Source organism: Caloenas nicobarica, chromosome 3 (genome assembly GCF_036013445.1).
Source record: "Caloenas nicobarica isolate bCalNic1 chromosome 3, bCalNic1.hap1, whole genome shotgun sequence".
Classification (NCBI taxonomy): Eukaryota; Metazoa; Chordata; class Aves; order Columbiformes; family Columbidae; genus Caloenas; species Caloenas nicobarica.
Genome location: NC_088247.1, coordinates 32,959,529 through 32,984,858, shown reverse-complemented (window position 1 = coordinate 32,984,858; position 25,330 = coordinate 32,959,529). Strand labels below are relative to the sequence as shown.

Sequence of the window (25,330 nt, the reverse complement as noted above, 5' to 3'; positions counted from 1 at the left end):
TGAAGTGAATGAAACTACAGTGATCTATCACATGTATATACCTAATCAATCTTATAAACCTAAGGAGCTATAAAATCTTGCTGGAGAATTTATTTTAACAATATGAAAGCAGAAATACGCCTGCCTTTACCTAAGTTGTAGAAACCAAGGAATACCTTGAAGCACCTTAACAAGTCCTTACGATTTTATTTCTCACCCTAAATTCAGAGAGAGTTCAGGATGTCTAGAAATGCTATCTGACTTCAGAGTTCTTCCACATCCTCACCTCAAATGACTCTCAGAAACACAGGTGAAAAACAAGAGGGCAAAGAACCACCTATAGAGAAGATAAACGTTCCCCTTGGCATGCTCTAACACAGAATCACAGAATGTTAGGGATTGGAAGGGACCTCAAAAGATCATCTAGTCCAATCCCCCTGCCGGAGCGGGAACACCTAGGTGAGGTTACACAGGAAGGCGTCCAGGCGGGTTTTGAATGTCTCCAGAGAAGGAGACTCCACAACCTCCCTGGGCAGCCTGTTCCAGTGTTCCGTCACCCTGACTGTGAAGAAGTTTCTTCTCATATTTAAGTGGAATCTCCTGTGTTCCAGTTTGTACCCATTGCCCCTTCTCCTGTCATTGGTTGTCACCGCGAAGAGCCTGGCTCCATCCTCGTGACATTCACCCTTTATATATTTATAAACATTAATGAGGTCTCTCCTCAGTCTCCTCTTCTCCAAACTAAAGAGCCCCAGCTCCCTCAGCCTTTCCTCATAAGGGAGATGCTCCACTCCATTAATCATCTTTGTGGCTCTGTGCTGGACTCTCTCCAGCAGTTCCCTGTCCGCAGAAGGCATAACCAAGGCTTCTCACCAGGAAACATTCACAGCTGAAGCACAAGGTGCACAGCTCAGTATGACAGTGCTGCCTTCAATACACAACCTGAAAAGATAGGGAATAGGATCTCAAGCCAGACTCATACGTCTGCCTTGCCCAGCAACACAGGCTTTGCAGAATTTGCTACTCTTCCCTACCTTTTAAATCTACATTCATATATATGCTATTTTTGTGTGAATTGTATTCCTGTACATATGAAACATATACATTTTATGCCCAAACATTCAAAGCACTATAAAGCAAATTCATAGTAAGCATATACACATACGCAAATTGCAGTGAGTTACTATACCCTGACTTACAAAACATCACACGTGCAACTAATTACTTTCCTCCTTATTGCTTAACAATATATTAAGTTTCTAATGTAATAAACTCATGGATGGAAACACTCCAAACATTCCTTTTAAAGCAATCTTAGACGTTAACAAAAACTATGGGGTCATTTCCACAAATTAATAAACGCATCTAGAGAGACAGTAGAGTAATTTTGAAATCAAAACAATTTATACTGTGGAAGAACAAAAGGATTAAATTAATTTCTTAACTTGACCCTCAGGGGTAAATGGTACACTGCTGGATTTTCAAACTTTCAAGTAAAAATGGTTTCTGGAGAACAGAGAAAAGCTTTTTCAACTCATTTAGTGCTTCAATCACCCTCTTCAAATAATAAGCAAGAATTAACACATTAGGAAAATACTAGAACCTCAGGGGAACCAGGCTGCCTCTTAAATTGCATTTTATTTAGTAGAACTAATTTCTCTCAGAGTAATACCTACAAACATTTGAAAATAATGAAGGATATCCTGTACAGCTTGATACCAAGCAGTATGATGAAATAGGACGTTTTACTGCTATCAGCATTTGTAGTTAATTTAAAAGCTAGTTTAAACTAATGCAATCCAAAGTACTATATACATTTTCTGGATGCCAGCACAGCTTACAAGATGTGGTTTCAATAACATGGAAACCTGGAGATAATGAAGATCTTCCAAATTTCACAGCCAATCAAAAACCTATGCAATAATGAGGACAAAATACATTATTAAGTTAAGACTAACCGCCAAGAGAGGCACTAGGTTAGGCTGTTTCTCTAAAACCTGCTCCCCTTTCTTAGCTAACAGCCTTTCAGGAGTTTGAAGACCCACATATGGAAAGAATGGAAAGAGGTTTCTCTCCTTGGAAAGAAAGAAAGCACAGGTATTTATACTTGCTTAGAAAATCTGATCAATTACTTTTCCATGGGCATCACTTCTTCTTCTTAATTTATTTTGTTATTAATATTTTATATAATCAAGGTGACCCTCTAATTCTGTTTATATTACACTTGCCAAAATACTAAAATTGCTAGCTCAGGTTTAAGATGCCAATATCACAAAGAATGCAAGCTTATACGTAACCAAGGCTGTTCGCACAAAACAAAATTCAGTAATTATTATGTAAAAAAACCCCCACAAATGTTCCCTTTTTTTTTTTCTTTAAATACACAGTACTCATTTAAAAAGTATAACAAAGCCCCTTGAGACAAGATATTACCTGAGTAGATGAAAATCCTCCAAGGTGATTTCTTTGCTGACTTAACCATTTCATAATAGGGATCCCCTCTGCTAATCTGTCTTGATGAAAGTGCGAGAGCAGAGCATATGCTGCAAGTTCAATGTCAATGGACCGTGGCTGCCAGGAATCCGAAATTTCAGAAGCAGGTGTTATCCAGAAACGAAATTCTCCTGCAAAAGGAACCAGTAATAACCTCAGATCTACAATCTGAAGTCTTCGGGCTTCTGGGAAAGACAGGAAACCTCTTAATTAATGCTTACATATGGGATCTTGCAAGGTTCTTAAAATCCTGTTAATGTTTAGGTGTGTGTCACATAATAGACTGACTAAAGCACTTCCTCAGCAATGACTGAATCTAGGTACAAAAAAGCTGGAGTCCAAATAGTCAATCCCATTGATTTCAGTGGACTTTACGTTGATCCTTTTGTTGTCAGCCCGAAGTGCTCACATAAAGGAGCATTTGTGAAAAGGCCACCTCCTTGTTGGGGTGCTCCTTTCTCATCAGGACTAGAGAAGGCACCTCAGCCAGCACAGCTGCTCACTAGGGTCATTCTTGAGTGAAGCCTTCCAAAAAAGTTACTTCCTCCCTTTCCCAAAAGTGATTGTCCGAAAGGCCTCAGTAAACTCAGTAAACTCAGAGACAGACAAGAGGTTCTGTTTCTAGGCTACAACAGTATTTCCTTTTGGATTTTTCAAGAGGACAGTTACTATTTTGAGCCAAAAACTTCCATTGCTTATAGTCCATATGGTCTATTCTTCTCTCAAAACAGGGAACAAAATTCAGTCGTGCTGAACTCAGAAGGGGTTAAACATAACGAGATGCTGAGTTCCATTAGAAAATTCAAGAGACCTCTGTATTGTCTTACAGGAAGTCCAGTCTTTCAACTCTTCATTTCAATACCGATTTTAACTAATTGGCCCCCTCACACACACACCCCCCGCCATCCTGATCTATCCAACCCACATTGGAACAGCTAACCTCATCCATCTCTCTTTAACCAGGTTGGTTTTACAAGCGCACATAATAACACACGAAAACTGACAAGTCATGTTCTTCAACAGCCCTGTGGTACTCCAAACAGGAACACGGTAACTGAGACTGAAAGGCCTGGCTTTGTTGTGAATTGTCCTTCATTTATGGACACTTTTCATTAAGGTTGTCTCAGAAGTCCTTAACTTATTCTCTATATCATACTCAAAACAGATTTGTATTCAGAAGAAGGATTCTTTTCATCTCTAATTTTATATGCGGCTGTAGATATATGATAGGTATTTCTAAATTTGACAAAAATCCATCTGTGCAACTGTACAAGATAGTTGTGCTATACCTTGGTGTTCTGCTCTCTGGTTCAGCATATTCAGTGCTTCCTTTGCCTTTGTACTTTTTGCCCAGGACAATGCACATGTCACAACTGCCAAAGTGTAATTATCTGAAATGCCTTCTTCTAATTTATCTTCTAGAAAGTTTGTAGCACTCTTGATGACATAAGCATGCTGGAAATGAAGATCGTATTGAAGAATGTACAGTGAATAACAGGTGTATTGAAATATTATAATTTAAAAGAAAAATTTGTGCAGAAACAGAAACATTATTATCTACCAAACAACAACCAAGAAATACTGAAGGTCTCTTTCAGAGTCACAGGCACGAACCTGAAAGGCAAGTCCTTTGATCTAGCACTGTCTTTTATGAACATGAGTAATCTCAATGAAATCAATTGGAATGACTTAACATCTCCAAGGGTAGTTCCCCCCATAAATTTCTTTGCAAGTTCTTGGACTAAAGCCATGACAATGTTCTTGTGAAAAGCAACTGCCTTTAGATTTTGCAAAGGCACATAAAACTGAAGGGCCTAACAGTACAACTTTGTGTTATCTAAGGTAGATAACAAAGTTTAACAAAATCAGGTTAAATTGTGTCTCTGTTCAAATGCCCCCTATTTCCTTAAACTGCCAAGTGTTTGTCAGGTACTATGACAATTTACAAAGTGTTCCAGTAACTATGAATTCTATTTATGAATTCTAGTACCTGTTTATCTGGGAACCCTAGGAGGGATGACATGACGTAAGCTGTGAGAGTGACTGGATTATTGGTGCCTCCTTGAAGATCACTGTGTAATACTTTCCCAGGCTCACGAAATTCTCCATTTAATTTCTGATGACGGACAATCCATTTAGCTGTATCCACAAGTACATCTTGGTCAATGTCTATGAATGGACGAGCTTGAAGGAAACATCTTAATACAAAAGCTGATAACCTTGGGGAAAAGGTTAATCAAATATGACAAAATTAGGAAAGTATTACAGCTTCTTCTGTTTAAGATGATGTGAGAATACTGTGATGCGTAAGGTGTTCTACACACGTCTCCCAAGCACAGGGGAAAATACATGGCTCACCCAGACAAGCAAGTAGACTAAGCTTAATCCACCAAAAAGAGAAGCTATGTCCTTGTTGCTAAATATCACCTTTTTTTGCAGCTGTTGTATTGCAAAAATAAAAGAGTATAAACCCCAAGTCTGCCAGCACGTGTATCTTTCTTCAAATGTTGCTTTCCTGCCTTCTGCTGCTGGGGTAAAGTGGCAAAAAAATCATAGTTTACAATGTAATGCAGTTATGAGTGTGATGTTAATTATCACAATTATCCATGTCATTATATAATTAAAATAACCTTCGTTGTTTTATTATTAATAATCCCAAGTTCGGCTTTGACTCCCTTTTTTGCCAACCGTGCATTCATGTAACCTGTCAACACACTATTTAAGTACCAGAGTTGCCAGTAAAGATAAATTATCTTCATTTTCCAATTCATCAATACTGAGCGTAAGGCAAATCTTGCTGATGTCAATGAAAGATGCTCACTGACTCCAGGAGTGACTCAGTCAGTGGCACAATAACTGAGATGGTTCTGTTTAAAGTCAGCAGCGTATACTGAAATACATAAGTGTATTTAAACAAACTGAACATACGTTACCTGAGAAAAAGTGCTGGAATTTTTCTATTACCTTTCTAACTTCCACTACTATGCTCACTACGCTTCTCAGAGTGAAATTCAGCACTGAAAAGGCTTTTTCAGCTGTATTTACAGTCTCAAAAAAAAGGAGGTGTGAGAGAGGTAAGCAGGACAAATTCTTATCACTAGTAACTGTTCACCCCCTAGGAAATGCCTCAGTCAGTCTTCAGCCTCCTGTACGGAGAGAACTGAAAATCTGTTTGAAGCAATGACGATCACATAGCCCTAAATGGTTTAAGTCAACTGCAAGAATAAGTCACTTAATTATTATTCTTCATTCCTTTGTGGAAAGCAACAGACAAATTTTCAGCCCAAGATATTCCCTTGGCTAAAATAATTCATCATACATATTTTACAAAATTAAAAAGCCTTGCCCTAATAATGGCTTTGACAGCATGTTATCCAGCAGAATGACCTTAAAGTTGGCCTAAACACCTAATGAAAACCAGGCAGAAGGCTAATACAGCTGGAAATTTTTACCAGCTTCACAAAAATTTTTTAGTCGCAGGGAAAATATCTAAAATACTCAAATTCCACAGTGAATCTGGCAGAACTACCTACCATGTGCTCCCAGAGGGATCTTCATTTCCAAAGGCACTAAAAGAGCCATCATCCCTCTGGAAAAGCAGCTCTCTCTGGTAGCCTGAAGTGGAAAAGCAGAAACAGGTATTGAACACTTTCCTCTAACGCGGGTTCCACCACAAACTTTCTGCCGATGTGAAGCGAGGCACTTTCTAAGGCTGAGAAGGGCAGAACTTGAGCTCATATTTCATAAAAAATTCCTCAAATATGCGGGAACACATAAAACTGCACAGAAGATGATGAGGAAGCAGGCAGCAGTAATATGAAGAATCCATCGACAAAAGCAGAACCAGAAGCTCCTGCTCCCACCCGTGTGCCACCCCAGCACGCCAGCGCCGTGCAGACTCACTCCCGCAGAACTCGGTGGCTCCAGGAGTGCAGCAGTGAGCACGGGGCAGAGCAGCAGCCACAGTACAGTGCTTCGGCGCTTTGGGGAGCTGCGGTTATGCACCTATGGAAATGCTCTGTCTTTTCAGCAGACGGAAGGACATCAAAAATGAAGTATTTTCCAACTGGAGAGGCAAAGGTACAGCAAAGCTACAAACGGTGCTGAAAAGTAGACACTTTCAGTGATTTTTTTTTTTGCCAAATCAAAAGGACTAGCTATCAGAAAAAAGCATGCTGGAAGAGGCTGTTTTGAAACGAGTGAAATATTCCAAAAGACCTGAAAATCTTGAAATCCTACGAAGGATCCATTCAAAATGTATCTGAAGACTTTTCAGTATCCAGAACAAGAGCAGCTTTCTCCTGACTGCTGAACATCTACAATAAGAGGGCCCTAAGGGCTCAGTAGTTGCTCATGCCCACCAGCAGCATCCTTACTCCACAGCTGACTTCAGTGAAGAACCAATGTTCATTAATGTTAGAAATGAAGAGCCTCATATGATATGCTATTCACTGTGGTTTCCGATACCTAAAGCCTTCCTTCCCTTACATTTTGCTTGCCATTTGTGTATCCAGAACAATAATCATACCTATTTATAGAATTTCACAAGACACCTTTTCTTCTTTTCCCCACCTTGTCTTTTCCTTGGCTTTACTATTTTGGCTATTATAATTAAGGAAGTATATTAATTAGTCTAACACCTGACAGATACAGACACAATACTGAACCAGCCAGGCAGCACGAAAACACTTGGGCAACTATTAAGTCCTACACAAATGGATGAATTTACAAATACACTCAGGAAGGTCCATCCAGCTACAGCTGTTCCCCTGAAAAATGTTCCTTGCTTTCACCAATAAAGAATTAATCACTTCCTTGCATATCATCCTGAATATAGCTACATAGTGAGTGAAACAAAGCCTTGATTAGTGAGCAACAAATGGCCTGGTCCTGCTATCTAAGTTACAGTGTAAGATGAAATTCTACTCAAGGTCTCTCTATAACAGAAGAGATATTGATACAAAGGCGTGAATCTGAACTGCTACATTATCCCAGTGCACCTTCCCATATAAACTCTTATCCCAGTAGCAAAAGGTTTAGTTTTTGTCTCTTCAGAAGAGTTTGAAATTGCAATTTCCACTTAAACATAGAAGAGTTTTAATGTATTTAGCACAACAGTGGTTAATTGCATGATTAAAACTAGTGAATCTTTCCCATATGGACAAATCTATCATCTCAGTTAACGACCTTGAGAAGTCAAGCACTCTTGAGCAGGACGAAAAAAGAAGGAATAAATGGTATTTCTCATCAAGGAAAGCAAAAGTGACTGTCAACGTTTAGGTCTCAAAATAACATGCTATGAGGAACACAACTATATGTACATATACAAATAGATTGAATTGATTGCTTCCTCTTCCAAAGTGTCTGACTACAAGGCCTGAAAAGTGAGGTCTTCTGCTTCTTTGCAGAACAGCAAATAAACAGCAATAAGTATTATAATCACCACTCCGCTGGTAGAGCAAACACAGAAAACTAAGACCAAGACCCTGCTTAACAAAGACGGCTGAGCAGTCCTTACACAGGGATAAATTTATCTCAGAATTTGTTAAGATTGGGAGGGATAAGAAAGATGATCTCAACCAGAGGGAGGACGGAGCGATCAGTCAGCTATTTCCTACAGTCTGGGTGCTTTCTTCTTGACACCAACCCTGTTGTAGTCATGCAAAAGTCTCCAAACACGAGTGTATCTAACACAGGGAAGCTTGCAGAAATGCTGGAACAGGAGACCTGGGCGCTGTGAACCACCACGTTCATTCCAACAGACACTCAATCAGACATGAAAAACAATACTTCAAATGTCAACACATACAAGTGGAAAGGCAAGGAAAAGAAGGATCCTGTTACGAAGATGTACACCAGTACTCCCAGAGGACTGGCTGAACCCACAAGGTGTAGGCTGAGTGAGCCTGAAAGAGGAGCGCATCTGGATGGGAAGGACTTCAGAAATATGGGAAAGACCACAGGGTCTCACGTTTCAAACAGCTTGGAAAAACTGCTCAAACTCGTTGCTTCCTTTGGGTCTAGCACCAAAGTTTTCAGATCAACCAGGATTTTTTTTTTATTTCTAAAGTAGTGATTTAAAGATGGGATCTGTCATTCCCACAAATGAAGGAATTTTTTTTTAAAGGCAACTTTTCTTTTGCTTTGCCTTTGTTCTAAGTAAATAAAAACTGCCAAAAGAAAGATCATACAGCAGTCTCTGCTGGCTACATAATCCCTTCTTCTCACAACGATTTAGCCTTAAAATCAATTCTGTTTTCTTCAGATTATGAGGTCACTTTTTCAAATATTTAGTGGATTCTGACATGTGAAATAAAGTCTGTTTTAAACTAAACTTCCTGACAATCCTTTCAAAAATGATGCTTATAAAAGTTACATCTCAAACTAAAGACAAATTTCAACTTTAAGATTGCATTAAAAAAAAAAACAGTGCAACAGCAGAAATCAATTGATAAAATAAAGCAAAAAATGTTTTTCAGATTGTGGTTCTTTTTTATCTTAAAGTTACAAATATTTCAGCATACTTATTATTTTGGCTACTACAGTGTCAGAAACATGTACCTAAATTGAAAACCCCGGGAACAAGTTAAGTAACGCAATGCTTTGTATACAGTGACATTTAATCCTATAATTTTCACTTGCTTTGAAATAACTTTGATAAATCTGTTACTGGAAAACTTCAGAAAATTATGATAGCACAACTCAGCCTTCAAAGAGTGGTAGACTGCTTACAAACTTCAGAGTAGCTGTTTACATAACTCTTCTCTTCCCCTTCGCTTATTTTTCAGTAAAACATGTAGCAGGAAGGGTTTAAAAAAATCATGTAAGTGCTTTTGACAGAAAATTGGGATCTTGATGGAAGGAAAATTTTTTTTTTTTATTTATTTATTTATTTTGAGCCCTGTCTTTTCCAAGGGAAATGTCAACAACTTTAAAAAATATCAAACACCAAAAAAAAAAAAAAAATAAAAAAAAATCAGAGACTTACGAAGAGTAAAGAAAATTTTAAAACGTCATCACAGTGCCTTAGTAGGGGTGTAGCTCACACTACTTCACTCCTCTCTGTGACCCGGGCTCTCAGCATGCAGGCCGACACAGGGCCAGTGTGCTACATCACAGTTAGACACCGTCTGACCCAAAAGGCACAGAGAAGCATAGTGCAACTATGTTCTCCACACCTTGTGATGCCCTGGAGTATTTCCTGATTAAAATATACAACAATTTCCAACTAAATTTTTCCGGCTTTTGATTTCCAGCACGTAGTTCACTTCTGACCAGGCCTAAAACCTGGGTGGGCAAAAGCCAGCCACTAGAGCAAATGCCGCTCCTCGAGCTCTACAAGGACATGGCAGGATGGGGACAGTGTCACTGAAGACAGACACACACGTGGGATGAATATGGTTCACCCCGCCCACTGACTAATTTTCAACCTCTGTGTCTCGAGCAGAGGTCAGAAATGTTTGCTGACACATGGTTTTATCAAAGGAGAAATAACAATCACCTAGGAAATCCATATGAATTACATTCTAAAATGAATCTTTCATCTATATAAAAACTTGGTTTTTTCTGAGCAAACTTGCCCTTGTAAACAAAATCATTTGCTCTTTAATTCTGTCAGCTTAGAAGAAAGAGGAAAAGAAAGAGAAGATGGGCTTTTCTTCCAGTTCTCATGATACCAACAGGGCAGTACTTCAAATACCGAATGCAGAGTCACAGATATCTATTTTCTAGCAAGAGTTCTTAAAATCCTAACATACAGACCTTTTCTCATAAATGATAGAGCTTTTGATTTAATGTCCTCTCTCAGCTGCCTGGTTTTAGTCAGGTATTGCAAAACATAAACATTTGGAGCAAAATTGATCATATTCTGTTCACCGCAGCCATAAGGCATCTTAATCAATGACGACAAACCATTGATAGAAGGCCCAAGTAAATCACCTGAAAGATAAAATGTAATGAAAATAAATTAAAGCTTATTGAAAATAAATGCATACCTCACACATGAAGGGTGGTATAATCTAAACTGGGAGAAAATATGATACATTAGGAACATTTGTACTAAACACCACTAGCCAGGCAGAAAAGATACTTCATCTTCTGACTAACTTCCTGCCCACTGACTCATCTACCCACAGACCTTTCCAACTACAGAATAATTTCAAACAGCCACCATTAAAAAAAATATATATATATATACACAAAATATATTTAATCCAGGAAAACGTTCCAGTAATGTTATAATACATATTTGAAATTCCCTGAATTTCTTCTTTCACTCACAGTTATCAAAGCCTAGGTTTCACAAGAAACGATAGTCAGGTTTTAGGTTTTATTATGCAGACAAGCAGAATTAAAACAGGACACTAAACAACTTTGCAGGACCTTCCTTATTAAAATCTGACTCCCTCTCTAACTCTGAAAATGCATAGTCAGAACAATAATATTGTAAATTAAATAAATTAAAGGAATAACACCCTTCACCATAAGGTATTCCTATGCTTAGTCTAATGCATTAATGGTAAATTATTTTGAATTAATGATTGTTATTAATATAGCAATTCAATACAAATTAAGGCAGTTAAAAACCTATAAAGCCACAGCCCTACGGGGCAAAATCTTGTAAGGATCCTTCAGCAGGGGCTTTGAGACAAGGTCTGGCAAATCCTGCTAGGGTAGCTCAGGTTACTACACACCAACCTCTCTGCCTTATTTGACAGAGTTTACTGCTTCTAGTGACTGCTGGCAACTGCTCTATTCTTTAAAAACCAGCTATGCCTGCAGTGCAGAAGATGCCAGCAGCTCAATTATGGACACACATATCTTAGAAACTGAGTTCAACAAAAGCCCAGCAGGCAAAAAAATATTTTTAAAAAATTATAAATATATAGCTGAGCAGTAAATAATAGAGACGGAAACAGAATAAAATAATCCTTACCAACAGCAGTGACCTGCACTCTCTCACTGCCACTTACAACATCAGGAGGAAAAGTGAAATCCAATGTTTTTGACACTTCTTGTGGTTTATTCCCAGTCAAATCTAAAAGGACTGTCTGAGAATATGTCTGTTCCAATCCTTCAGCCTATCAAAATAAAGACAGAATTATTGTAATCTCCAATAGTTTGTTGCTTTTAGGACAGGAGTTGTGTGTTTACTGTACTGAGTGATCTAAAACACTGTCAGGAATTTTGTGCTGCTTGCTAACACATCAAGAACCTGAGCTATTGGCCCATCCAAATTGACACAGAAATGTTTTTCTTATAAAGACCTACCTGCACTATTTGCTTCTCCAGACCACATGTCAATTACAGAAATACACCCATAAAGTCAGTGAGAGCATCTCTGAGGGTGGTAGAATCTTGGCACAGGTTGCTCAGAGGGGTGGTAGATGCCCCATCCCTGGAAACATTCCAGGCCAGGCTGGACGGGGCTCTGAGCAACCTGATCTAGTTGAAGATGTTCCTGCTCATTGCAGGGGGGTTGGACTGAATGACCTTTGAAGGTCCCTTCCAACCCAAACTATTCTATGATTCCAGTGAGCTCCATACCAAGCACAGAGCTCCACCAGCAAGCACATGCCAAGACTGGAGGTGGTACCTTTCATGCTGTCTGCAATCCTACAGCATATCATACAAGGAGGACTTAAACTGAAGTTAGGTACACGACCATAAAGGTTTCATTTCCTCATGCGCACAAAAACCCTTGAGAAAAACTGCCCCCGAAGCAGAGAAAATAAATGGGTTTCTTTCCTCAGTCTACACCTTAGTCTAACAGGCTTTTATTCTCTTCTGCACAACAACCGAACTTCAACAGCAAGTGGCATCACCTGAAAACAGCTCATAACGCTGCAGAATAGTGGTTTTAAGCAGTCTAAGGAGAGGCTGAGAGAGCTGGGGCTGTCCAGCCTGGAAAAGGCTCAGGGTGGATCTCATCAATGCATATAAATACCTGAAGGCAGGGTGTAAAGATGATGGAGCCAGGCTCTGCTCCGTGGTGCCAAATAGCAGAATAGGAGGCAACACACACATTCAAATAAAGGGATTTCCTTTTAAACATAAAAAATACTTTTCTATAACTGTGATGGTGTTCAAACACTGGAATAAGCTGCCCAGAGAGACTGCAAAGGCCCTGTCCTTGGGGATAATAAAAACCTGACTGCACATGGTTTTGAGCATCCTGCTGTAGTTAGCCCTGCCCTGAGCAGGAAGGTTGCGCTACTCCCTTCCAACCTCAACCATTCTCTGATTCTGTGATGTTAAGCGTTTATTTTAGGATGAGATGTACAAAAGTCTACCGCCTTCCACTGAAATGGAGCCTAACATGAATCAGATTTAAATGTCAAAAACTAGGCAAGTCTTATCAGTTTCTGGTTTATCAGAAAGTCTAGGGGCTAAACTTCCACTACTAGTAAAATACAGAAATGTTAATATAAAATACGCTATGAATTAAAGCCAGGATACGGCAAAATTGATTTCACTTATCCATAACACAGTTATTTGGTCCACTCTCCACAGATTATTAAGCTAGCCGTAGCACCAGGGGTTCCCTGATACACAGATAGGTTGCCTCCTGCTTTCAGAAGCATTTGACTCTCTACCTGTTGCAGAACAAATCTATGTGTTCATTCCTGGAAGGCAATCTAAAGAATTTTAAAGGAGAAATTATTTTAAAAGAAGTGTTTTCTATTTAAAGCCACCTGACACAAAACAAACCTTACAGAGCAAGAGGCAGACAAGTAAATTGGTTCGCATTTTTGCTGTACTCTGTCGTCTGTTTTAGGGAACTAATTCATTTCAGGAACAAGCCAAGCTACAGAGTGTTTACCTTTACTAAAACTTTCTGGATGATAGCATCGGAAGCAGCAGATGATATTGCAGTCACTTTGATGGGAATCTCTCCCAGCTGTTTCGGCTTGATTGGGAATTGAACAGTTTTCCCATCTTCACTTGGTACAGATACAGACTGTTGATTTTCTGTAGCATTGATTTCATTGGATGTTAGAATCATTTCAAAAGAATCATTCATATCCAGGATCACAGTGACCTGTAATACAGTAACATTTGCAATACAAAGTGTTAATTTTGAAAAGCTGCTTTCATAAGATGCCATCTTTTTTGTGTACGGAGAAATAGCTTTCTGGTCTGTCCACTGAAGAAAATATTGAAGTTCTCACAAAAGAAAGATGTGGTCTCCAATAGTAATGGAAATCCTGCAGTGTCTAGTAACATTCAAGTACAAAGAGACTGTTATTTTACCTCAGCTGCTTCTTTCAAATAATTAAAGATATTCACTTCCAAAATGAACTGCTCCCCTCTGATGACTGAGTATGGAAGGTTCAGGAAAACGAAGAAAGGTTGAAAAGCTTCTAGCTGCAAAACAGAATCAGCAGTGAACCCCTAAAATTAGATACTATTAATAGCAAGAAAATTACTATACAGCTTGTCTTCTGATCACTTTTAAATTCAGATGATAGACTATGTTTACCTGTACTCTACAGTTAACAAAATGTATTACTGCAGGGCCGAAGCAGAAGCCAAAGATGCTTCTGGTCGTTAGCACCTTTGTGGGAACTCAGCAGCACCATTTAGACAAGGGAGGCTGACAGCTTTGACATGGCAAGTTCCAACAGAGGTACCTGTCGTGGGACTAGAGTCTATCATCTGGCAAATTTGGAAGCTGTGATCTGTCCTGAGATCCCATTAAGGCAACTGCGAAATGTTTTGAGTGCACAAGTAACAGATGATTAAGAATCTGTCAGTTCTCCTATCACCGTGTCAATACAGAAACACATGCTGGAATACAAAATAACTAACTCTCCCAATTTCTGTAATTCACTAACACCTTAGAATGATGTGTTGTTTGGCAAGATTGATCTTGGCTTAAGTTCTTTAGTTATATTTCTAAAAATACATCTTTTCTTAATTAAAACTTCAGAAATCTACCAGCAAACAGTTATTTTTATTTGTGAACAGAGGTTGTTGGATGAAGTCTTAGCTCTAAGAAGTCAGTGGTAATCTCTCATCGGGCTGAATGGGATCAAAATTTCACTGTTTATGAACATCTGCACAATAAGAATAATGAAGCATTATATGCTTCATTATTGAAATATCAACTAAAAATGGTTTTAATTTGGTTTTCATTAAAAAAAAATATTCCAAGTGTTTTGAGTTTCAGATCCAAAACACCCTAAGCTTTATTTCTAGCTAGCAAATATTGCAATGTTTTTTTTCAAAACTTTGAAAAGTTGTTTGCTAAAGTTTTCACTGTCAAAATTTTCTTTAGATATTAGACATTAGAGAAGTTCTAATGGAGAATTTTTGGTTAGTTCTTAGTTAAGGTTTTCCCTATACACCTATTTCCTTTGTCTTTTTTGTTTCGCTTTTCTTTAAAACTCTTGCAACACTCAAGTTTTGCACTTGGGAATATTCTGGTATATTACAATAAAATACAATAGGGTAGAATTATTGAGTCTCTGTGTAGTAGAAGTCAAATAAAAACAAGATGCAAAGCAGTGAATTACATTAAGCATGCAGATGCCACTTATATATTTCCCCATGACAGTTTTCGTGCATTTCCTTTATTTGCCTCTCTGTATGGTACTGATTAACATGTTTCAGCCATATGGATCTCCAAGTGCAATCTAAACATCCCAACAAGGGTGAAGTACTGAACAGTGCATGTGAGTGATTATAGTTAAATAATAATCTCGACATCTGTTCTACTTGTAGCCTTCTCAAATTTGAGGATGAGAGGCCAAGTATATATTTTCATACAGTTTGAATCAGAAAACTATTCTTCTTTCTGTCCCATCCCTGCCAAGCCAAATGAAAGAAATGCGAATCATTATTCCAGTCTTAAAGAAGCCTTTGCCGTAAAATCCAGATCAGGCTCCAAATTCTGTGGTGGAGTTATGATCAGGATGTTCAAAGCACATTTTGACACCGTATCCCACAGCATTCTCCTGGAGAGGCTGGCAGCTCATTGCCTGGCTGGGTGCACTCTGCGATGGATAAAGAACAGGCTGGAGGGCCGGGCCCAAAGAGTTGTGGTGAACCGAGCCAAACCCAGTTGGCAGCCGGTCATGAGTAGTGTTCCCCAGGGCTCAGTATTGGGGCCAGTTCTGTTTAGTCTCTTTATCAATGATCTGGATGAGGGGATTGAGTGCACCCTTAGTAAGTTTGCAGATGACACCAAATTGGGTGGGAGTGTTGAGCTGCTGGATGGTAGGATGGCCATACAGAGGGATCTGGACCAGCTAGATCATTAGGCTGAGGCCAATTGTATGAGGTTTAACAAGGCCAAGTGCCAGGTCCTGCACTTGGGTCATAACAACCCCAGGCAGCACTACAAGCTCAGGGAAGAGTGGCTGGAAAGCTGCCTGGCAGAAAGGGATCCGGGGGTGTTGATTGACAGCTGGCTGAATATGAGCCAGCAGTGTGCCTAGGTGGCCAAAAAGGCCAAGAGCATCCTGGCTTATATCAGGAACGGTGTGGCCAGCAGGACTAGAGAAGTGATTGTGCCACTATACTTGGCGCTGGTGAGGCCCCACCTTGAATACTGTGTTCAGTTTTGGGCCCCTCATCATAAGAAGGACATTGAGGTACCAGAGAGAGTGCAGAGGAGGATGACGAAGCTGGTGAGGGGCCTGGAGCACAAGTCTTATGAGGAGCAGTCAAGGGAGCTGGGGCTGTTTAGCCTGCAGAAAAGGAGGCTGAGGGGAGACCTTATCGCTGTCTACGACTACCTGAAAGGAGGTTGTAGCATGAAGGGGGTTGGTCTCTTCTCCCAAGTAGCAAGTGATAGGACAAGACGAAATGGCCTCAAGTTGCCCCAGGAGAGGTTTAGATTGGACATTAGGAAAAGATTCTCCACGGAAAGGGTTGTCAGGCATTGGAACAGGCTGCCCAGGGAAGTAGTGGAGTCACCATCCCTGGAGGTGTTTAAAAGGCGTTTAGACAAGGTTCTTAGGGACATGGTTTAGTGCTAGAGTTAGGTTATGGTTGGACTCAAAGATCCTGAGGGTCTCTTCCAACCAAAATTAGTCTATGATTCTATGATTCAGCATCTGGTGTAGCAGCCAACTATGAAATCTGGACCTAGATCACAGAATCACAGAATGTTAGGGGTTGGAAGGGACCTCAAAAGATCATCTTGTTCAATCCCCCTGCCAGAGCAGGAACACCTAGGTGAGGTTACACAGGAAGGTGTCCAGGCAGGTTTTGAATGTCTCCAGAGAAGGAGAATCCACAACCTTCCTGGGCAGCCTGTTCCAGTGTTCTGTTACCCTCACTGTGAAGAAGATTCTCTCATATTTAAGTGGAACCTCCTGTGTTCCAGTTTGTACCCATTGCCCCTTGTCCTGTCACTGGTTGTCACCAAGAAGAGCCTGGCTCCATCCTCGTGACATTCACCCTTTACATATTTATAAACATTAATGAGATCACACCTCAGTCTCCGCTTCTCCAAGCTAAAGAGACCCCGCTCCCTCAGCCTTTCCTCATAAGGGAGATGCTCCACTCCCTTAATCATCTTTGTGGCCCTGCGCTGGACTCTCTCCAGCAGTTCCCTGTCCTTCTTGAACTGAGGGGTCCAGAACGGGACACAATATTCCAGATACAGTCTCACCAGGGCAGAGTAGAGGGGAAGGAGAACCTCTCTCGACCTGCTAACCACCCCCCTTCTAATGCACCCCAGGATGCCATTGGCCTTCTTGGCCACAAGGGCACAGTGCTGGCTCATGGTCATCCTGCTGTCCACCAGGACCCCCAGGTCCCTTTCCCCTGCTCTCTAACAGGTCATTCCCCAACTTAGACTGGAACCTGGGGTTGTTCCTGCCCAGATGCAAGACTATACACTTGCCCTTGCTATATTTCATTAATTTTTTTCCCCACCCAACTCTCCAGCCTGTCCTGATCTCGCTGGATGGCAGCACAGCCTTCTGGCATGTCAGCCACTCCTCCCAGCTTGGTGTCATCAGCAGACTTGCTGACAGTGCACTCTATTCCCTCATCCAAGTCGTTGATGAATATATTGAATAATACTGGTCCCAGTACTGACCCTTGAGGGACTCCACTAGATACAGGCCTCCAACCAGACTCCGCTCCATTGACCACGACTCTCTGGCTTCTCTCCTTCAGTCAGTTTGCGGTCCACCTCACTACCCGATCGTCCAGACCACACTTCCTCAGTTTAGCAGCAAGGATGCTGTGGGAGACTCTGTCAAATGCTTTACTGAAGTCAAGGTAGACCACATCCACTGCTTTGCCATCATCTTTCCACCTCGTTATGTCTTCATAAAAGGCTATGCATTGGTCAAGCATGATTTCCCCTTGGTGAAGCCATGTTGACTGCCCCTGATGGCCCTCTTATCCTTGATATGTCTTAAGATGGCACCAAGGATAAGGTGTTCCATCACCTTTCCAGGGATGGAGGTGAGGCTGACCAGTCTATAGTGACCCATCTCCTCCTTCTTGCCCTTTTTGAAGACCGGAGTGACATTTGCTTTCCTCCAGTCCTCAGGCACCTCTCCTGTTTCCCGAGATTCAGCAAAGATGATGGAGCGTGGCCCAGCAATGGCTTCAGCCAGCTCCCTCAGCACCCGCGGGTGCATCCCATCTGGACCCATGGATTTATGGATGTCCAGATTGCTTAATTGCTCCCTAACCCCATCCTCATCAACCAAAGCAAACTCCTCCATTTCCCTGCCTTCCTCTGGGGCCTCAGGGGTACGGGGCTCCTCAGGACAGCCTCCAGCAGAGTAGACAGAGACAAAGAAGGCATTCAGTAACTCTGCCTTCTCTGTATCTTCTGTCACCAGGGCACCTGCTCCATTCATCAGCGGGCCTACATTGCCTCTGGTGTTAGTTTTATCTGCCATGTATTTGAAGAAGCTCTTCCTGTTGTCCTTGACCCCTCTCACCAGGTTTAATTCTAAGGAGGCCTTAGCTTTCCTAGTTGCCTCCCTACATCCTCTGACAACAGCCTTATATTCTTCCCAAGTGGCCAGCCCCTCCTTCCATGATGTGTAAACTCTCTTCTTCCACTTGAGCTTGCCCAGCAGTTCCCTGTTTAACCACGCAGGTCTCCTGGCTCCCTTCCTTGACCTCCTACGTGTTGGGATGCTCTGATCTTGAGCTTGGTAGAAGCAGTCCCTGAATGTTAACCAACTATCTTGGGCCCCTTTACCTTCAAGCAGCCTTGCCCATGGGATTTCCCCTAGCAATTGTTTGAAAAGGCCAAAGTTCACCCTGCTGAAGTCCAGGGTTGCGATTCTGCTTGCTATTCTGTTCCTGCCACGTGAGATCCTGAACTCCACCATCTCATGGTCTCTGTTTGGATCCCACAAGTTGCCCCTCCCCAAGAATGTGAGGGCATGAGAATTTAAATGGGTAAATGGCTGTCTTCAAGTTATGCTTGCACTAGTCCTGGCATCAAGTTGGAAATCTATGACCCAGCACTGCACAGGCTCAACTCTTCTAACCTTAGATACTTAAGTGGAGTTTTCTCAGGAACGCAGTTTCTCTAGGATCTTTACATAATGAACCGAAGGAGATAACTACCTTCAGAGGATTATTCAATATATATAAAACACTAGACAAATGAGACTTCGAACTCTCTCTAGGTAGCTCTTTCCATGAATATAGAGTGAGTCTAGGACAACTACACTTATACGTTAGGAATCTCGGGTTAGAGATCTAACCTGAGGAGTACTGAATTTACCTTAAATTGCTAAATTCCTCGAATGCTTAGAAGCACAAAAAGAGCTTCCAGAGACAGGAACTTGGCAGGAAGCAGCATCTCATCCCACCACTGGTTCTCAGTGCCCACTCTGCTCCTCAAGCTAAGTCACCCAAGCAGCACCTATGTTTAGTCCAAGACTGGTTTTAACAGATAAACGAAAGCGAGGCCAAAACTTAATCTTTAAGCAATTCTCCTGTCCTCCCTCCCGGGATGTCAGTGGAGCAGCGCAGTGGCATGATCTTTCCAGCAAACAACATGTTTGTCCCATCCCAGGCACCTCTTCCCAGCGAGTCTGTGCAAAGCTCCCTGCATGTACTAGCAACTCAAGGAAAGACCTCTTGGCAGAGCTAAGAAAACAGGGAAACACACCATCCTCAGGCAATCATTCCCCCTTTCTACATAGGAAGATTCTGCAGCAGGCACATCCTGAAAGCGCTCTAACAAAACAACTGCTGCAACAGAAATAATTACCCAAGTATCTGTGTAATGTCTGAGATATTTATACGAGCAGGAAGGGGAGGCAGATACGGTATCACGCATGACTTCAGTGATGATGTTTTCTTTACAGTTCGAATACACTTTCAATCGCTTTACTGGTATAAGGAGACAGCTGCTGTTAGAACTAAAATACAGCTTCCAGTAATAACCTACAGTGTTACCAGCATTTAAAGGAGAACTGTCTAGTGCTGTGGTACCTCCACTGGAACAGTCGTCACTCCAAGCCCACGGTTTTCAGACATCACAAAAGCACTGGCTACCCAAGATGTGATGGTATCAGGTACAATGACTTCCATTGTGGTGTCTGTGTCAGATCTGATGGCAGAAGGGGAGAGCAGACTTTCAAAAGCATCCATTTACAGACATGAGTAAGTGGACACGATTGCTTAAAATGCAATAAAAATTAAGTCCAAACTCTTGGCGGGAAAAACTGCTGTTTATCTGTTTTTCTTTTCCTAATCACTTAGAAATATTTGTGATGGGATCAAAATGATGTTAAAAAATATTTTAAATTACATTAATTGAATCACATTACATGTAATCGACTTGTACAGATCGTTTAAAACAATCTCAAATGACATTTGTTTCCCGAACTCCTAAGCTGTGAAAGAATACAAGATTTGTGCTTCACGTCACAGGTCAGATTTCACCATCATTTGGCAGTTTGAACTCCTGATTAAATTAAGTGCAGATAGGAAAGGATTTCCCTTTCGGGGCCAATCACCATCTTCTCACGTGCTGTAGAGAAAAAGACTGGGTCTCCCTATCTGTTATCTCCTCATCTGTAAAAGGACGAGAGTCTCTTTTGTCTCCAGGGGTTTTATCTAGTTTCTGTTGAAACTATAAGGCATTGTCCTATTTCGTGCAGTTGGCTCATTTGGTGAGTCTCCAATCTCACTTGTGGCCTCTAGGTGGTAGTAAAATATAAACAATACTACATTTTTAGGCAGTGTTCTTCAGCACCAGTTCAGAAGGCTACTAAAAGCTACAGAACAACAATGGCAAGTGTAAATCAGTTTCCATTTGCTTCTAATTTTATACCTAGTTTTAGTGTCGATCCAAAGCCAAGTCTCTGGAAAATGTGTCCTCACATAGAGATTGCTGAAATCAGGAGGTCCATTTTTAGACACCGGCATATCATCACCGAAGCCATCCTCTATGGGTATCATTCCACCATCTACAAAATAAAAATATTGTCCTACCTACAAATATCTAGGTTTAAGAAAAATCAAATTAATACAATTAAGAAAAGTCAAATTAATACAGTGTTTGGAGTATAATCTATAGCTTTGTTATATGTGGTAACACTACTCTCTGACACTAGGAACTATTTTTTTTCTGGCTTGTTTTTTTTTTAATAATAAAAGAAGGTTCACACAAACTTAAAATTTCTACATGGCTTCTCTGGAGTGCTTATGGAACTGGTAATACGGCTACATAACAAACCACTGCAATATACATCAATGGGAATTGCAAATAAAAACTCCATTCAGCCTCAGTCCTTTAAGGGGTAGCATCACTGAGGACAGTGGTAAAAAGGAAGTTTTTAAAATACTAGTCATACACATCTTGTATGTCTTAAACCTTGGAAATGGTAACAATTTGCAAGGCTGGATGCTGCCTGTGTGCAGTACAGTAAGACCTAATAGGGGATCTATTCATGGATCTCTTTCCCCACTCAGTAAGTTAGATTTGGCTACATTTATTTTTATTACTTACAAAGAAAATGTTCCTTATCCTCCTCAAGAATTGCATCAGTTGATACCCAAAGGCTGCATTTCTGGATAAAATTTATACAGTACATCTCAATACAGGACATTCAGGACATTGACGTTACTTATCTATTTTATTTTTCTTTTCTTTCAAGAAAATAAAGTCATCATAATAAAGAAATCATAGCACTAAAGCAAGTAATATATAGGAATCAACAGAACTGAGATCATCTGAATTTGAACATTGCCTTAATGACTGAAGACTTTTCAAAGGGAAAACGATATCAAGTACAAAGCAATCCACATTTATGAAAGTATAAACATATTCCTTTGCATCCAGAGTATTTACATATTGATAAATTTCACAATTCAAAACTCATACAGGCCATGAAAACAGTACATTGTCTATAGTCCCAGCTTCAAAAAGGGCATTTTCTCTTAGCAAGTGGTATGCAAATCACTAAGCAGTACAAAACCCAGCTTAGATTTAAAAAAAAAAAAAAAGGTACCTGAAAGACACCAAAAGAACCTCTGACCAGGGGGAAATACTGCCCTGTGCTGTATAAATTGAGCTCATGGGTGACCTAAGACAAGAAAAACAAAATCATTCAGAGTGAACACAAACACATTTTTCAGAACTTTCACTGCTTTAGATGCTAATTCACAGAACTGTACCTCAAGCAGGAGCTAGCTCTCATGTCAAAAAGAAAAGAATCCATTACATGATGAAGGGGATTAGGCTGCAATGGTTTCACAATTAATTGAAGAGTGACAAAGACCATATAAACCTAAAATAGGAGCCTACAGCCCACTGATACTCTATGGCACTTGGGCGGTGCCACTTGAGCACTGTCAGCTCTTTCAAATTGTTGATGCACTAGAGCTTCTGCAAGTAAAGGGAATTCAAAGAGATGAATAATTCATTCTGCTCTTCAAAAAATATATTTCTTTATTTTATATTACTAATTTTAAAGAGTACAAAGCACAAATCGTTAGGGAGTTTTCTGACTCTTTTGCCTTTCCCAAAATAAGAAACTGCCAAGTGTTAACTGAGCAGTTTATCAAATGGAAGAATAATAAAGTATTAATTGGAATTAGAAATGCTGGGCCTATTACCTTGTAAGCCTTACAGTCTTTTTCACCTGTGGTGATAAACTACTTGCAGAAATAAAAAATATTTCATACTTAAGGACTAAAAATGCTGCCCAAAGAACATTTGTCATTCAGTATACCAACTGTAACATTTCCATCAATATACATCTTTCATACACACAATGATGAAAACCTTTTTTCCCATTTACTTACAGATTCTTCTGTTATGTCACTGCTTTCTCCTAGAAGCTTTGTACTTTTATCAACAACTGCAAGTCCAATTACTGATCCCGGTTCTGTTGTACTGATTTTAAGGGAGACTTCCTCAGATGGCTTGACCTTATCTTTGCTCCAAGAGATTTTAATCTAGAAAACAGTACAAAACAGCACTGGTTAAATTATACAGTGACATTTAGAGCTACTAACAACTCTGAGGAAGAATTTTCTTAGCTTAATTAGCTATAATTAAGACTCCGGATTCGCTTTTCCTAGGCTCTTTGGGAAAATACTACGGCATTCATTTTGCTCTCCTGTTCTCCTAGCTCATCAGCTCCTTGAGCTGGTGGGAAGTCGGGATCAGGATCCATTCATGTTTCAACCAGCTCTTAGTATAGAAGCAGCGATCTCTTGAGTCACAAGAATACACCAGTTTCTACAGCTGAGGGCAGTAACAGAAATGCATTTGCTGTTTATCAACATAGCATGTAACGTATTTAGGGAAAGATTATTTGGGGAAAAAAATCAGCCCTCAGAGATTACAATCAAATGTCCCACAGTGAGATCAGTACAGAAAATGGATATATGTAATAGGTGCATGGGCAAGGAAAAAGGAAACAAATAGGCTAATACAGGATCAGTATGCTTTCCCTCGGGTATCAAAGACAGGAAGGCTCATCTGCTGTAAGGTATTTCTGGCACATCCCTGCACCAAAAGCAATGCAGAATTTCTGTTTAAATGGACAGTTTTACTCTTTTCCCTCATCACAACACCACTACTACAAAGTCTTGAGGTGGAATTCAGCTCCACACTTAAGTTACATACATTTAGCTGTCCACGTTTCAATTCAGTGTTTAAGCTCCCATCACACACAGAGCCAGAAAAAATAACAGGGACTAGATAGCAGTTTGGCTCACCATGAAGCATAAATCCAAGTGGTGGTGAAGAAAACAGTCCTACAGGCTCCACTGACTGTACTGACTGCAGGTGGAATTCAGTTACATAAACACCAGCACTTAGTGTCATTTGAGATGTTCAAAGGTATCCAAGACATGTCCAGTGGTGCTGCCAGACAGGACATAACTTACCCTTCTGGAGCAGACCCTGGAGTCCAGGAAGAATAACTTAAAACTACACCCTTTTGGGGCAAGTGATTCTCTGTAAATTGAGTTTAGACACATAACTCACATAGAGAGATGAGACTCAGTCACCTGAAGGCACCTGGAAGCACTTGAGAGGTCCCACAGCACTCTGTCTGACACTCAGCTCCCATTCCAGAAAGGGACAGGTCTCCAACAGGACCTTTGAAACACCCACCCGTCCCATGATGATATCTTGGATACCCTATAACCTCTTGGAGGACACTAGATATCTGTGCTTCAGCAACTGAATCCTGACCCTACACGTAAATACATGTATTTAGATGTCTGAATCTACGGCCCCATCATACCCTTCCTCTCATAAACATATACGTAATGGTATCTTTCAAGCACATTCAGTATGAAAATCACAGAACAACAACAAACTCGTGTTGCCAACATAAATGGGATTAGCACCACGTGCTACACTGTAAATGGGCATCAGACTGATTCATGCAGAAAAATGCTTTGTTTCTGAGTACACTGTGGCACTGCAGCTCTGTATATTTGATTTTACCAACTCATTTACAGAAATTAAGTGCTTGGCAAGACTACGAATTACAGACAAAGTAGCTTTCCACAGTACTGAATTAATTTCAGTGTCTAGCATTGAAATGGTAAAATGGAACTAGACTGACATTTGGAAGCCTTTGAGATCAGTTCTTTCCTTATCTTGCATTTTCTCACTGCCTAGTGAAATATAGCAAATACAGTTAGGCTGATATTAAATTATCATAATTTATTGTCTCAATTTTTCATCCTCTCTGTATATACACTAGGATCATGGTTTTCATCCATAAACTGCATTTGATAAAACTGTTACTTTCAAGATCAGGCCTCACCTGACTGCTACAAAACATAATGAAATCTTATTCGTGGACACCGCCATCAGTGGGAAGACTTTGATTGTTTTCCAGAAGGCTGAACCAAACTGTTATGCCTTCTTCATTAAAAATATCTTTCTATATCCACCCTAAAACTCCTAAGTTTCAACTAAATTATCTTATTTGATTTCTATGTATTTAGATTCTTCAGACAGCGGTACATAATAACCATTATCAACAAACGTGTCTGTAGCTGTGTCACTATCCTGCCTCTCCACTTCCTTATCCTGTAATAAAAACCCGCGTTTCCTGAGTTTGGATAAATCACAAAGCAAACAGAGAAATTTTTGATGCAGGAGTAAGACAAACACGCTCCCTACTGATGTCTGGTTGTAAGTGTTCAAGTTTCCATAGAGGAGGAAGAATTTGAACCCATTGAGAGCCTTTGGGTGGTCTCACCTGTAAAAAGTCACAGTGAGGCTTTTACTTGCACAAAGGACCAAATCTCATCCTGGTAAGTAAGCTGGAAAAATCAATTATTTGCTGGAATAGTAGTTTTCCCACTCTTATTCAAGCTTTTTTGAGTTAAAGTATGCACAGTCACATGAAACACACACACTGGTCAGATTCACTGATGA

The 25,330-nt window shown here is 40.3% G+C and overlaps 1 protein-coding gene across 1 annotated transcript in view; it reads right to left on the bottom strand.

Moving 5' to 3' along the window:
• CD109 (CD109 molecule) overlaps nt 1-25,330 on the bottom strand; it is an 87,891-nt gene that overhangs the window by 23,547 nt on the left and 39,014 nt on the right. Inside the window, exons 15-27 of the mRNA XM_065630899.1 lie at nt 22,726-22,878; nt 21,930-22,004; nt 21,428-21,488; nt 20,750-20,885; nt 19,906-20,023; nt 13,726-13,839; nt 13,295-13,513; nt 11,408-11,552; nt 10,234-10,410; nt 6,006-6,087; nt 4,463-4,691; nt 3,762-3,927; nt 2,413-2,603 (exon numbers count right to left, since the gene is read on the bottom strand). Of these exons, the coding sequence (XP_065486971.1) occupies nt 2,413-2,603; nt 3,762-3,927; nt 4,463-4,691; nt 6,006-6,087; nt 10,234-10,410; nt 11,408-11,552; nt 13,295-13,513; nt 13,726-13,839; nt 19,906-20,023; nt 20,750-20,885; nt 21,428-21,488; nt 21,930-22,004; nt 22,726-22,878 (1,866 nt within the window). The remainder of the gene's footprint in view (nt 1-2,412; nt 2,604-3,761; nt 3,928-4,462; nt 4,692-6,005; nt 6,088-10,233; nt 10,411-11,407; nt 11,553-13,294; nt 13,514-13,725; nt 13,840-19,905; nt 20,024-20,749; nt 20,886-21,427; nt 21,489-21,929; nt 22,005-22,725; nt 22,879-25,330) is intronic.